Here is a 15,995-nt window from a genome sequence, read left to right on the forward strand (position 1 = left end):
AAGAAAAAAAAAATCTCACTGAAAGTGATAAACTTTACAGATACAACCAAGGTAACTGTTGTACATACTACTAGTTAAAAACGAAAAAAATAGAACTCTTCCCATGATGACTTTAATTTGCTCTGTACAACATCATAGTAAATTACTAATAATTCTAGCTAATTATTTACTGAAGGTCGAAAACAATCTCTCATAGAAATGCAGTACGATATATTTTTGTGGTTTATCCCTTCCTAAACATCAAATATAGCGAGAACTTAGTGCACTGGACTCTTTTAACGTGCTCGATATATTCAATTAATTAACGTGCTCGATGTAGCCTATTATTCTTGAAGGCACGCTGATCGGATTCTTGCCTCTGCAGCAATCTCTCATGGTTGATCTTCTTAATAAAATCATCAAATCTTTTGTTGGATTCCTCTGTACTAACAGAAACATCCCCTCGTAAACCCCCTCTTCGAAACACCGATAAAGCATCGTTAAATGTCACTGATTTTCTCAAGTCTTTCCATGCTGCAGCTACTGATGGCAACAAGTCCTTTGAACCAATGCTCTGTGCTGATTTCACCTGTGGCTCAATTGGCCATGTCTCACTTTTCTTCAGTACTTGTTTCTTCTTTTTCGTATTGTTCCCCCCTCCTGTGATCGTCTTCCATGTTGCGTCCAACGAGCCATCATCATCCTCTTCAATATCTTGATAATTCATCATCGTTTCTTCGTAATCAGTTCTTGTTGCAATTGTCTCACTAACAATTTCACGAGCTTCAGGAGGAAAAGACAATTTTGTTACACAATCAATTTCAATATCTTTCACATCATCACTACAGGAGATCATTTCATCTTCAATTATAGTTTCTTCTGATACAACAGGATCCAAATTATAACGACTAAAAAACGACATAACAGTATCCATTGCAATAACAGAACTAGTTCTTTTCGGGATATTATCGTGTTGTGGCTGAATCTGAATACCATCATTATCACTAATATTCTCCTTTTCATCATCTAGAAAAACATTGAGAAATTCCATCGTGGGATGGTGAAATTTCGAAAAAGTCAAAATAAGTATAACAACAGAGTTGATAAAAAGGCAAATATAAAGTGGAGATGACAAGAAACTCTTCGAATAATTCAAGATTTCACTTAAATTAACAAAGAACATGTTAAATAAGTAACGAGGACTAATAGCTTTTTTAAGCATGAAAAAAGTAGAAATAAATCCTGTTGATAAAAGAAGAAGCTCCATGGTTAATATTGTTGTTTTGATCAATTTGCCTCTTTCCTCTGATAATCTATTGGCTATCAAAGTTGCCATGGACAAAAAAAAGATCCAATTTTTTGGGGTAATTTGTTATGAAGAATTGCAAAGTGCAAAGAGTTTATGATAAAATGATCTTTACAGGCTAGCTAGGCACTAGAGATAGACAAAGAGATATATATTGAGTGCAACACAACACTTGAGACCCACAGAGCAATATCAAGTAAGGCTAATGGAAGCCTTTTTATAAGTAGACATTGGTGACAATAATGAATGTCCCACTAATCTACTTTTAACTTAATTTCATTATTCATTCATAGGAATATATGTTTTTTCCCTTTTAGAGTTTAACTTATATATATGCACTGACTAATAATGTAAAAGGATTTAAATTATCAGTATAGGTATAAATGTAACGAGTTACTTGTCATGTTTTGCATGTTACCTAGATATGTGTGTATTTAGACATTTAAATTACTGCTTTTAGAATAATTTTAGACATGTAGTATTTGAAGCTAGGTTTATGACTCAAATTCAAGTATTTCTACCTAAATTTTAGGTAAAAGTCGCTGAAATTCAGCAATACGAAACTTCATATACCACATATCTATAGTTATTTCGAAATGGGTAGACTTGTAAATTTTTATACAGTGCTGACAATTGAAGAGTCAAACTACATGGGAAAATAGCATCTCCTAAGTCTCAGGCTTACTTCGAAAAAATCACATGTAATTATCTTTAAAATAACCTAATTCTTAATATATAAAAATTAATAAACTAAACTAAAGTGTATTTTAATTAAACTCTTTTTATATTTGTGTGGGTGGAGTCAAGGGGTGAAATGAGGTTTTGCAAAAGTAAAACCAAATCAAACAGGCTGATTAGAATATCAAGTTTACCATTAGATTTTTTGGTAACTACTTTGAATATAGCCCTTGGTCTACACTTTTGTTAATAAAATCCTAATAGGAAGATAATGATGATAAACTTCCAAGTTTATGAAGTTTGACTTTCGAGAAGAAAAATATGATAAGTTAAAGTGAACATGAGAGTAATTTTTATTATCACTTTTTAGATTTTGTATCATAGAGAGAATCCAAATAGATCAAGATGCTAAGATATATTTAATCGGCAAGAATGATATAAAAAGGTAACTTTATGGAAACTTAATTGGGTGGCTTTAATTTACTATTCATCTATGCTTATTATAATTTGAATTGAATGAAGCATGTTAAACCTAAAAGTAATTAATTGCTAATCTTTCTTTGTTCTTACAACTAAGAGCTGACTAACCAAAGTCAGTCAACATACCTATCTTATCCTATTATTTTTTTGCTGACGAACTTTCTCTAGTGTTTCAAGTAATCTTAGCTGAAAATTTGAGTTTTTAAATGAGATGGTGATCATATACTTTAACATGATATTAAAGTAGACAAATATTATAGAATCAAATTTTACTATCACTCGTTAGCAAAAAGATTTTTAACAGCTTGATTCATAAATAAAAAATCAAGCACACACATGAGATGATCGTGTTGAAATATAATTAAATAACTAAAAAAACTTTCTTTAACGACTTAAATTCTTATTAATGAGATAATTACACACTTCAATACAACGGAGACCTGTTAATTATATATTTACAATATTTTTTTCACATGCTTGTCCAAGTGTAAAGGTGTAATCACTCCTTAAAAACACTATATTAAAAATTATATTATTCTTCCATGTCGACATACCTGACAATGAAAATATACCAAATACTCATTAAAGTATCTTATTCCTACCCATATCCTAATCCTGAGATATATAGAAACCTCAATCTAATTAGTGTAAAAAAATATTTTTGTCAACAAATGAGTCCTGTATTTAAGTTTACATATTTAATAATAAAATAAAGGACAAAAGAGATTAGTTCACATTTTAATACCTAGCTCCCTCAGCATAAATATCTTCTACTTGAAATACAAAAGTAAGGTTACACACATACAATATACAAAAAAAATATATGCACAAACCCATGACATTTATCAATTGATTTGATAAAAATATTCAGTACGAATAAGTTTTTTTTATCTAGATGTTACTTGTAATCTGTAGAGTTACCTAAGCAATTACATGGAACTTTTGTACGTACTAATTCAAATTAAGAGATATAAAACAGATTAAAATAAAAAAGTAATTCCCAAGGAAAAAGCTCCCATAAAAAAACTAAAAAAAAACTCACTTTAGTCTTTAGGTAAAACATCAAGAAACTATAGTACTAAAAAGGTGAATATAAAAAGGTCAATATGACCATATTCTAATTTCTATACCATGACCTGTCATTTCCACACTAAAGTGCAGTTTTTCTTAATTATAAAAAATAACCATTTTGAAGATAAACTTTTACCCTTTTGGCTTGTTTTGATAAACTTTTGGAGTCCGGTTATAATTTAATCCAATGAAGGTCATGCTTGAGTCATGAAAATGAAGCTACACTACGTAATATCTTGTGGAATAAGTAATTAAATGATTAATTAATACTAAGTAAGTTTCCTAGTCAATACCTAACGAAAATTTAACTATTAATTTGTCCATTTGTATTTTCCATCAAAATTTTGTACCACTAATTTGGGATGGTAACCCTTGAACCAATCGTACGTTAAATGAATCTTTGACATTTTCGTTGTTATACTGTTCCCATGTCAACGCTTTTCAAAGAAATTTCAAAAAGAACTTCCACAATTATTTCTATCAATTACTAAGGTCAGTGTTAGCGTAACTAATAAAGTTAATGTTATGTGCTTAGCAGGTTATTGTTCGAGCTATAGAAACATATTTTTTGTGCATGATAATATAAAATATAATTGCGTATAATAATAATAATAATAATAGACTATTATGATCCTCGAATTCTACACTAAGCAACAACTTACTGCACCAGTCTCTCCTCGTCTTTCTCTTATATAGTACTCCTATTTAACCACTTTATTGTTCAAGGAAACAAAGTCTTTCGTCAAAAGTATGAAAAATAGTACTTATATTCAAAATGAAATTATTTTCAAGGAAAAGCCTAGACGAATGGTGATACGCCGAAACTCTCTTACAACTAGTAATGTCAAAGTGAAATGATTGTAAATGATGAATATTTATTCATTATCATTAGTTTTATCACATAGCTAATTAAATAATTAAGCTGTTACCGAATAAAAATGTATTCACCAAGTGATTTAAAATATATAAAAAACACTAGTCAAATATATAAAAGTTAGGAAAATTTAATATATACAGAAAATCTAAATTTGACCTTCCCTATATATAAGAGTATAATTTTTTCGAAGAAAACGTTTGGATGATTGGATCGTAGCTTTGCCATGCAATTCATGAGAATAGATAAAATAGACCGAAATTCTTTAAAGTTGAACATTTCAAATTTTATTTATATAAAAATATATTATAGTTGTACTTGTAATTCAATGGAAAAGAAATGCAAAGAAATTACTTGGAAATTGGAATTCATATTGTATATGACAAAGATATTTATCCCTCATTTCTGATATTTTGTCGAGGGGCCACATAATAACTTGCCGCTCTCCCACCTTTCCCTTTAATTAATTAATTAATTAATTAGTTGGAAAAAAAAAAAAAATTAACGGTAAAGGTGTGCAAAAGCCAAGTACTCAAAGGACTAACTTGTCTGGCGTTGAGGAACACAAATACCACTATTTTATTTTGGTCTTATTGTTATCACAGACATATTTTGTTAATTTAAAAATCAAAAGCCAAAAATGAAAAACGGAATTAATGATTATTCTTGTTATATATAAGTTTCCAAATAGTACTCGATGAAATATAGGGTGGATACAAATAACGTAGCGGATGCCATGTTAGTGAATAGTGAGCTAAGCAAGCGATAATGATAAATATGAAATTTCTTTCTAAAATAACCTTTTTATCAAACGACTAACAAGGATAAAAATTCTTTGAAAAATCATTTTTTTTCAAATATTCGTTTGCCTCTATTTTTTATTTACACCAAGACTATATATAAAACTCAACATAACATATTAAAGATATTTTACAAATATTCCGTTTGATATTTAATTTGATCTTCTACGTAATTAAATACTTAAGATGTAATATCAATCGGGTTTGTGAACAAATTGAACTAAGAAGATATATTAATGATGCATTATATTTGGCTATGGCTGAAATTATGTCTTGTCAGAAATATATTCTTGGCCCTTTATGTTCGTAATTGAAGTAAATCAACAATTCAATTGATTGATATCTAATCATAATAAAGCATATATATTTCATATACAATTGATAAGACCATATAAGACCATCAAATGTGCAATCAAACCAGATCGAAAATTCATAGAAAATAATTATAAAAAATCCTTAAAACCATATAATATATCCAAAATTTATATATGACATGGTCCTTTTAGTTTCCCCTCCCCCCCCCCCCCCCCCCATTTAAGTACTAACACATAAAAAAAAGATTTGGTGCATGAACATTTTTATTAAGTGGATGGAAACTTCATCAAATTATGTATAAATATAGTAAACTATAGGGGTGTATAAAATCGAACCAAACCGCAAATCGAGTCAAATCGAAAAAAAATAATCCGACTAGTGGTTGGTTTGACTTGGTTTGGTATTGGAAAAAATAACCCGATTATATTTGGATTGGTTTGGTTTTAACTAAAAAAACAACCTGAGATTAAACCAACCCGACATTATATATATAATTTCAAAATTTTATTTTATACATAAAAATATTTTCTTTGATATAATTTTAAAATATTTCTTATACTTTATCATAGTTTTTATCTTTTAATATATTATTTCAAGTTTGAAACTTAGAATTCTGAATGGTTCAATAAAGATTATAGTCCACAGATGTTGGTAATTATAATAAAGCTTAAATCAAAATCAAATTAATACTAATGCAAAAAGAAAATCAATTCAACACTAAGAATGACAATAATATTAAATATTTGTTCCTTAGTTTTACATTGGTTTAGACAATTCAAATATATAATCTAATTTTAATTTCCTTTAATATTTAGTCATGTAACTAATACTTATTAAATTTATTTTAGCATGATTTAGTACTTTTAAATTATGATCATTTTCATTATGACTTGTTAATTTGCAATATTTGTTTTATACAATTTCATTATTATTATTTTTTTGTTGGATATTTTAGTGTGTCATTACTGATATCATATTTTGTGTTATTTTCTTAAGAAACACCTTAGATAATTGTATTTTGGTAGGACTAAAGAAATATTTGAAGTCAAGTAAATTATATGTTTGTATGAATACTTTACCGGAAAAACTCGAAAATCCGAAAAACTCGAAAAAATTTGAAAAAACCCGAGGTTAAAAAATCTAAGTTTAATTGGTTTGATTTGATTTATAGATTTAAAATCCGACACAACTAATTTGGTTTGATATTAGAAAAATCTGAATCAACCCGGTCATGTACACCCTATAGTAAACGTAGGCTTACAGATTTGATTAGATAAATATATTATTAATATGGGACAAGAACCCCACATTAAACTTTTATTTTGGAAGCATTGATAATGGTTCTTTTTTTGCAGTCAATACTTTCTCGGGGCACCAAGTGACCATTTTGCTGTGCTCATTATGTTATGTCAACAGTTTTTGTGTTTTTGGGACCTACGTGAACCTAAATTAAAAAAGTTTCAAAAGTTGGAGGAAAAAAAACAGTGTTGTTGGATTTGCATCTCAAGTCTCATTTATGTAACATAATTTGAAAAGATAGAAATTTATGTAACGTGTAAATAATATAATATTAATGTGATTATGATCTTAAATATGTCATAATTACTTCACTATATGTGACGATTGACAAATGAGTCACTCATAAACATATTGCAAATTACATCTCGACTAACTTTATTCTTTATTAATCCGAGTTTTTCAGATTCATAGATATATAAGTCCTATCAAACACAATTTATCCGATTTATTCTTATGCTCTAATTTGGTCTTATATAATTATGGACCACCTAGGTCAAACTAAAGTTTGATGGTTTTTTATTTATTCTTGTATTTCATTAGGTATTCGATATTTATATTGGAGTTTGATTAATCTGAATTCACACTAAGTAGAGCTCCATTCGGGTGTAGGCGTGTAGGCTCCCTAGCAATAATTTTTCCATATTCAAAATTTAAATCTGAAATTTTTAATTAGAAAAAAAACAATCCTATTCACAACAACACATTACCGTAAAGTTTGATGAATTTAGGAGTGAGGCCTTCTCTTTAGACACAAAAGGGTCACATGCATAACTATAGGCTCCATCGACTTGACTAGAATATGATGGATACAAAAAAAAAGATGAATCCCCATCCACATACATAATTCATTATTTTATAGCATAAATCAAGGGAAAAAGTCTATATACATAGGCGTGGGTATAGGTGCCGGTGGTGGTGGGGTTCCACTCCCCGGCGCTTCTATCGCTTTTCTTGCCTATTTTAAGATAGTGTTTTTTTTCCCACCTAATGGCATAACAGACAAATCCCTTAATTAGGAGCCGTTTGGCATAAAGATAATTGTAGACATTGAAAATTTATGAGATTTTACAAAACATATTCAATTTTAGTTGGGATTTTGTAAAAAGTATTCGATTCCAGTTAGATTGTTTGGACGTTACTCTAATCATAAACCCTAGTTTATGTTTATATAAAGGGTATTATATTCCATTAAAGAGATATCTCAAAAATTCCACCACAAATTCATGGAATATTTATAAAGAGATCGAAATCTTGAATATTTCACAAATGGATAGAACATTCCCAAAGATCAATGGAGATCAAATAAATATCCTAATTTGAGAAATACACCACTAATGACCCTTGAATCAGGAACGAACAAATTTGTATCCGTATTTATCAATAAAATATTCATGTTTCTTCATATTTTTTCGTGATTACAATTTTTTTTCTATCACTATAAAATATATTGCAAACAAATAATATCATGTTTAATTGAGATATATAAATAAGTAATTTCAACAAAAAAAATCGCATATATAATAATGATTCCCTTCATCTCAAATTAATCGTTGTGTTACATTTATCGAAAGACAAACTATATAAACCTCGCCAAACATTAGTCATATGCATCTTTTTTGCATTTGTAGTGTTGCTTGGCTTAAAAGATTTACTTCCTTTTAGAGCCTCAAATTTCAAGAATTTGTAGTGGGAGGACATACTTTAATGCCAAGACAAGCATTGATCAGGACATTTTTACCCCTACCTTCTACATATATCACACACTTTTTTTTTTTGGGCAATTTGGAAAAGTTTAATGTAAACAGAAGATTTTAAAAGTTATATTAGTATAGAATTTAATATTTCACAAGTTTGAGCTTTAGCTGATATAAAATTAGAAAACATTACAAGCAAACTTTCATGTTACTTTTGAATGATGGGTATAATACGTTAGAAAACCAAAGAAGATAATATGAAATAATTAAAGGATATCTTATTCTAAAAAGAAAAAAGCTCATGACTAGAGAACTATTGGATAATTTAACAAATACTCCATATATGTTTGTTTACAACTAATAAAATCTAGGTCCCTCAAGGGACAATCCAATTGTCAAATTCAACAATTTAAAATGAAAGATCATGAACTTGAACCATAATTGATGAGTGTTTGTTTTTTAAAAAAAAATAAAAATCAATCATGTAAAAGAAGAAAGGAAAATAAATTAGTACAATCTATTTGTCCTTGGGGCCTTGCACATAATCTTGGCCAACCAAGAGCAACCCAGCTACCTGATTTGTATTATCATGAAATAAACAAATTGGACCAGCAAAAATAATCAGAGTAGTAGTTTATGTACTCACTAGTACATTATTATTAAAATCATAATGTCAAAATGGATTGTGGTGGAGTGGATGTACTACATTATTTTTAATTTAATGTCTCAAATTCGAGCTTTCGGGATTGAGAAGAAATCACTTTTGATCAGATTCGAGCTTTTGGGATCGAGAAGAAATCACTTTTGATAGGAAATGTTTAAGCCTTAAAATAGAATTTTTTAATCGTGAATTCGAATTACTTGAGCATAGATGAATATACTAGCGAAAACCCAGTATAAATAATTCATAATTAACCTTTATGAAAGGTGAAAAATATTTAAGAATATGATTGTCCTTTTGAGCCAAGGGTCTATCAAAAATAACCCCCGCTCCACCTTTTAAAGTAGAAATAAGGTTTGTGTACACATAGTCATTCGCAGATCCCACTTATGAAATTATATCGGCTATGTTTATGTTGTTGTTATTGTTTTTGTATGATTGTCCCTTTACCTTTTGTAGATCTATTTATTAAACACATATTAAAATGGGAATTTTGAAAGGATAGTGAGCGGCGCCAAAAAATATTTAAGGAAAAACTCACAAAATTTCTTGAAAGATCTAAAGAAAAAGTAACATGCTTTTATTGATTATATATATTTATATGAACATTAGGTAAAGTGTTGTCATTTGAATGGAACTAGGAAAAGTATTTGAAACTTCAAACAAATAAATGAATTATCATTTTGAAAGAAAACCACTATGCACATGTTCTTGCTGGGTGAAAGTGACCTTACAGTTTTAAATTTTCACCAAAAAACAAATAATCAACTATTTAGTTCACAATGCCAAATTAATCAAATTATTTATACAATCTTCCGTATACGTTTCACTTTTAAATAATCCACTACAATATGATAATGCAACTTTCCCTGTATTGAAGCTTAGAAAAATTACTCTTCGAGTTCAGAAAGTTATATGACAACAACAATAGCATATTCAGTGTAATTTTACAGATGAGGATTTGGAGAAGATAGAATGTGTACAACCTTATTTATCTCGTGAAGGCATATTGTTTTCGAATGGCCCTCGACTCAAGAGTTTTAAGAAAGTTATAGTGACTCTCTAATACACACCTATTTCTATGATATGTCCTTTATCTCTTTTCAAGCATATCTAGTCATATACCAACTCTCAAATCTCAATCAAATGAGAAGCTTATATAAAACAAGATTAAACAAATATAAACGTGATTACATGATTTTTTAAATACTTGGATGATCCCTGATTGGCTTGTATAATAATAATAACAAGAATATTTTAAGTAATTTTTTTGGTTAAGTGATACTTACAACGTATTTTGTTGATAAATGATACACAAGAATTCAAGCTAGATTTCTTTTTTGGGATTTTAAAAATATAGTTGGAAACATCATGAAGGTTTCCTAATTGCTAGGAGGGGAAAAAGGGGTTAGAAATTTGTTGAAATGTCAATCGCTAACTCAATTTAATAGGTATATTTTATTAATAATAGTTGAGTGATAATACAAGTTAGATACGGTCCCATAATTAAGATTGTGAGACAAAAAAATATCACAATCATGTATTATATTATATGTATGCATATATGCATATCAAGTTGATTCATTCAAACATCTTCGGCAACTCAACTAATTTTTGTTTGATTAGTAAATAAATAAAGTAACACATCTAATCTATAGATAGTTATTCAATTTATTTCTCCTTTAAAGAATTCTAGTCTAATCTTAAATACTTTGGAGTTGAATCCATTGAATTTTATAGTAGTCAAATCAATCAAGGAAGATTTATTATACATGTACACTCACACTAATATACATGCAGGCATGTAGTGGTCAAGTTGGTATTTTCACTAAGGGATTTACATCATAAAGAAGTAAAAGTCTAGAGCCGTCAATATGGGCTAGGCCTGTTGGGCCGGCCTGGCCTAACACGGGATTTAATAGGGCTGAGCTAAAAATTTTGGAGCCCATTTAAAAAAAGGGTTTTTTAGCCCGGCCTAAATAAATCTGCTGATTTGTGGGACTTGAGAAATATAGGTAGGGCCGGCCCGTGGGCTAATACAAATTAATTAAAAAATATAATATAATATTAAAATTTAAAATTAAAGAGATCCAAACTTAAAATCTATTTAAAGTTTTTTAGGAAATCACTAAGTATAGAAGTTGCATCCACCATGAAAATGTCCAAACACTTGTTGCTATTCGAAACTGGTTACATGGTTTTTCTTAAACTGGTGATATATTTTTGTGTACATTTAAATATTATAATTCTCAATTTAGTTATTTTAATATTTAACTAATTGAAACTGCATATAAATTGCATATGAAAATGAAGATGTTAAGACAACCTTCACACAAGTTGATTCAGATATGCTTGATGAAGATGATCATGAAGGGTTAGATACGCCATAGGTTTCATGAAGTGTTAGATACGTCATAAGTTTCATGATTTTTTAAGGAGTTTATTTTTTACATTTTTATGGTTGGAATATCGTCATATTTTTTGTGTTTTATAGTGATCATTGCAAAATAGTTAGGTTAATATTTCTATTTAGATATTTATACTTTTACTTGAAAAAAATTTAATAAATATTATAAAGATAATTTTATTTGTGGATTTGATTAACAAGTAGTAACATTAACACCATGTAATATTGTTTTGTCGATATTTATGATAATATTTTTAAATTATAATTTATAATTTAATTTAATAATTATAAAAAAATATATAACTTTAAAAAAAGTGGATTGGCCCGGCAAGCCTGTAGCTCACGTACTTGTGGGTTGGGCCGACCATTTTCTGGCCCACACCAAAAATGGGCTAGCCTGGCCTGACCCGTAAAATGTCAAAGCCTGTATGGATTAGCCCGGATGGGGTGGGCTAGCCCATATTGACAGCTCTGAATAAAACACACGAAAAAGCAAAATGGATTAAACATCTACTATATATTCCGACAAAGGGAATTCAGATGACCCCCTTGCACGATGGTTCTTTCAATAAAGAACTTGACTGAGATACAAAGAAGAAAAATGACATGTACTATGGGAGTTGGATGTTTATGGCATGAAAGGAAGAATTTTTTTCATTTTTTCTTATAACTGTGGTGTCAGGGTCAGCTTTCACACACCTCGACTAATTCTATGGAATACCTGTCACCTCCCACAAGCAACATGTACCAGCTGATAACTCTGTCTACCAAGGCTAGAACATATGGAAGAATCTTTTGTATGTTCTTTCAACTATAAGGGAGGAATAGTACTAAACAAACTTAGGAAGATAAGATGAAAAAAAAAGAAGGGATCAAAACAAATTGTAGTATTATATGAAGGAAATTAAATCACTTTCTATACAAGAAAAAAAATAATGAACCATACATTAGTTCTTTAAGACACAAGTGATAGAATCCAGTTGCCAACTCTTTAATTAATCATATTGGAAGCAACTAGTATTAACACTATACAAGTTGCTTGAAAACTAATAACAATGGATAGAGACTAATCAGCCCAAATAACAATCCCAATAAGTCTTCTCACAAGAAAAAGAGGCACATCCTGCAAACAACACAAAGGAAAACAAAAAACATACTCTGCATATTACAACTTAGCAAGAAAAGGAAAAAATAAGGCAATATATAAAGATTTTGCTTCCAAATTCTAAGTTTTCCACCTTATCCATAGTGCAATTACATCCCATAATAGCAATCAGGAAGAATGCAGTTGATAATGGCAGAAGAGAAATCTATATTAGGAGGGTGTCAGCCAAACGTTATAACGATTGTAGTCCAAACAAATTAAATTGCATTAGATGATTAAGTTTTTTATCTTCACTGTTTCTACAGCGCGGGTTGAATAAGACAACAAAATAAAATACGCGTTACATGTGCTTACATGTTGAAGTGCAGTTCTATTTGTTTGTATCATCCATGAACTCTAATCCAATGCAAAAGTGCTTCAATATAACTCCCAACTGGTTCTTCTCTTGGTCTCATCAGCTCCTATATTAAAAAAACAAATCGATTTACAGGTTAGTATTTCGTATAAACAAAAACTGGCCTTTATTTATAAGCAAGGGTGTAACTTACACTCGAAAGTTGCCCAACGAGATGGAGGCACAATAGTGCGATCTTGGTTTCCTTCTGGGGCATAGAGCAAACTGAAGAGATCTTGCGTATCTTCTTTGTGCTTCACGGATGGAGCACTCATGAGACCATTTTTTGGAGGTAAATTAAGAAATTCATCCATCGTGTCCAAAGAAACCTGATAAAATGAAATGCAATTCTGAGCCATGCTTGACCAGGCAAAAAAATGTAGTCTATATTTGGCTATACGACTAACCAAACAGCATAGCACATAATAAAGAGATTGTTGTGAACAAAACTATATTAAGAAGTATTCAAAGGCATAGTAGAAACATGTAAACATATATAGTACAATATGTGCTTTACCCCACGAGATCTTGTCGTTGTAGGAACTTGTGGAGGTTGTATACTAAAAACATCCTCCTCCAAGGAATATTTTCTTGCTTTTCTTGGAACATCAGCTTTTCCTCCGAAATCACTTGCTTCACCAATCATATCAGATAGTCCTGGTTGAGGATTATATCTCGAAGCCCATTTTTTATCCTGATACCTGGAGTCACAGTAAAATTTATGCAAAGGGAACTATTATATATATAGTTTGTGAATGCATAAAATAAGTCTTTGTGCAGAATTACTTGGTTCGGATAAATTTCCCAATGTCGCTTCTATCTACACTTGCTGATAGATCTGCCTCCCAATAATTGTTCGACTTCTCATTACCTACACCTGCACAAGAAAACATGAAACAGAACATCAAAGGCAAATGGAATATCTTCAAGATAATTACTGTGTTTCTTATGTCTTGCGTTGTTAAGCATCTAAGGAAAAGTTAAAAACTGGAGAATACTAGTACTATGGAAAAAATAGTAGCTCGACCCCCACCCCAACAAAGCACATGACATAAAATAGATAGAATGTCATGTAAATTAGGAAGAGGAAGTCTCCCTTTTCCATATTATTCATTTAGATGAAGTAGTGACAATCTTCAGGGCTCATGAATACCTAAAGGTTTTCGTTACATGTGAGCTTGAGTAATGCGCACAGAAGAGCAACAACGAGAGAGAGAGAGAGTGTTACATTGCATAAAAGAAATCTGCTCCGGCAGCCATGTGTCCAAAGTTGTCGACCTTACCTATCACAAGCAAGAAGCATGATAGATAGCTATTAGCAATGAAGATCTTTAATTTCATTCAGAAAGTTCTCCGTAAAAAGTTATGATCCATAGAAGAAAAACTGAAGTCAACAACACATATCCAAAGTAGGCACCTTGGAGATATGTACCCCAAGACTCCTATGAATTCCTGAACATTGCAGGCAGATGAATATTCCAAGGTTGATGCTCGCCCACCTCGGGGCCCTGATATATAAAAACATCATAAATTATTAAAACGCGATTAGACTAACAAGTTTAATGAAAGGAACATGCTTTAGCATAGGAACACCGTGAAAGACTTATACAGATACAGAATATACTATCAATAGACACGAACATGGTGGAAGGTGCATTTCTAGCTCATTTCATAACCTATTACAACTCTAGATTATCATGATATATCATTAATTGCTACCATCTGGTTGCAGAAAACGCACCTTCCCCGACAATCTGCACATTCCCTATTTTCTGGAAGCTTAAGAAGGCCCTCCAATATCTGCAAGCAGTGAATAACACACACTAAGCTAGAAAATCACACATAAACTGCAGAAAAAGCCAATACCGCCAATGTGAGACTTTTTGTTATTCTTTAACAACACATAAAGTGCAGACGCCCAGTGCTTAGCAATTTAGTGCGAGGACAATTTTAATTTTTGGGGCCCACCATTGGGTGAGATGAGCCCTACTCTGAAATCATGTTAAATTAGGTATTAGCCGAACTCACGTTCCAAAAGGAGGAGGATTGCTCAAGCGAGTCCACATTAACCGCCAATGTGAGATTCTTTTAACAACTATTGACAAAGAATTTGATTTAAAAAAATTACTACTACCAAATCTAATTCCTCGATAAGGTCAGATAAAATTGGGCATAATTTATTCTAATTCTTCTCCTTATGAATTGTATATAATTCGCAAATTGAAAAATTCAAAGTAATCAACACACAAAGCTACAAATAAACAGGGCTGATGATGAACCCTATACTTTCGACTCGAAACATAAACTCATTAAAATTGCAACATAATATAGAGAACGTAAAATATTGAATTCATAAAATTTAAATCTCAATGATACAATATTCATAAAATTTAAATCTCAATGATCCGCAATTCCACATAGATAGAAACAGAGGATAATCATTACCTTAGCATGTTTGGCATTAAGCTCCTTAGAAACGGAAGCCTTGTCGTTCATAGCTGCTGATTAATTTGTTACAAAAAAAAAAAGAACAACAAGGCCTAAGCAACAAGAAAGAAAAAAAAAAGAGAGAGAAAAAAATAATAATCCCCCTCTCTAGAAGATGTGGTGTAATGTAATATCTATTTTTTTTTTCTTTTCTGAATGAATGCCTTTTTTTTTTTCATCACACATTCAAAGGAAACAGTTTTTTTGCATCCCCATAAAAACGCGCTTGTTTTTCTAACGGCAACTCTAATCTTAACCCATAAACTCCAATCTCCTCACACAACAAGCACGTATTACAAATATATCCATTATCTTGTTTACGTCAAATCATATTAATATAGTGCTCATCTATTTCATATTATATCTACCTCATATTACATATTTTTAAAGAAAATTTAATAAGAAATGTATTTTTGAATTTTTATGTTTGACTATATACTTTACA

The 15,995-nt window shown here is 30.4% G+C and overlaps 2 protein-coding genes across 2 annotated transcripts; both read right to left on the minus strand.

Moving 5' to 3' along the window:
* Positions 1 to 301: 301 nt before the first annotated feature.
* LOC125813855 (uncharacterized) lies at positions 302 to 1,321 on the minus strand. The gene has a single exon (XM_049493326.1). It carries the CDS (start codon positions 1,313 to 1,315, stop codon positions 302 to 304), a length of 1,014 nt encoding a protein of 337 aa, XP_049349283.1. The 5' UTR covers positions 1,316 to 1,321.
* Positions 1,322 to 12,433: 11,112 nt separating this feature from the next.
* LOC125813850 (probable ADP-ribosylation factor GTPase-activating protein AGD15) lies at positions 12,434 to 15,682 on the minus strand. Its single transcript, XM_049493320.1, has 9 exons — positions 15,509 to 15,682; positions 14,805 to 14,863; positions 14,481 to 14,571; positions 14,292 to 14,346; positions 13,850 to 13,940; positions 13,581 to 13,764; positions 13,218 to 13,392; positions 13,024 to 13,130; positions 12,434 to 12,687 (listed from the first exon to the last, which is right to left on the minus strand). Coding segments are annotated over exons 1-8 (708 nt in total). The 5' UTR covers positions 15,560 to 15,682; the 3' UTR covers positions 12,434 to 12,687; positions 13,024 to 13,128.
* Between the last annotated feature and the right edge of the window lie 313 nt (positions 15,683 to 15,995).

The sequence above is a fragment of the Solanum verrucosum genome, unplaced genomic scaffold (genome assembly GCF_900185275.1).
Source record: "Solanum verrucosum unplaced genomic scaffold, falcon-dt-bn FXZP01000205.1, whole genome shotgun sequence".
In the NCBI taxonomy this organism is placed as follows: domain Eukaryota; kingdom Viridiplantae; phylum Streptophyta; class Magnoliopsida; order Solanales; family Solanaceae; genus Solanum; species Solanum verrucosum.

Bases quoted from the DNA above. Each gene is read 5' to 3' on its own strand.
- LOC125813850 (XM_049493320.1), bottom strand. From the start codon at position 15,559: ATGAACGACAAGGCTTCCGTTTCTAAGGAGCTTAATGCCAAACATGCT. The intron at 14,572-14,804 runs GTGCGTTTTCTG...TTTATATATCAG, and splicing joins TGTGCAGATTGTCGGGGAAG to GGCCCCGAGGTGGGCGAGCA. The intron at 13,765-13,849 runs GTAATTCTGCAC...CTGTGACTCCAG, and splicing joins GGGAAATTTATCCGAACCAA to GTATCAGGATAAAAAATGGG.
- LOC125813855 (XM_049493326.1), bottom strand. From the start codon at position 1,315: ATGGCAACTTTGATAGCCAATAGATTATCAGAGGAAAGAGGCAAATTG.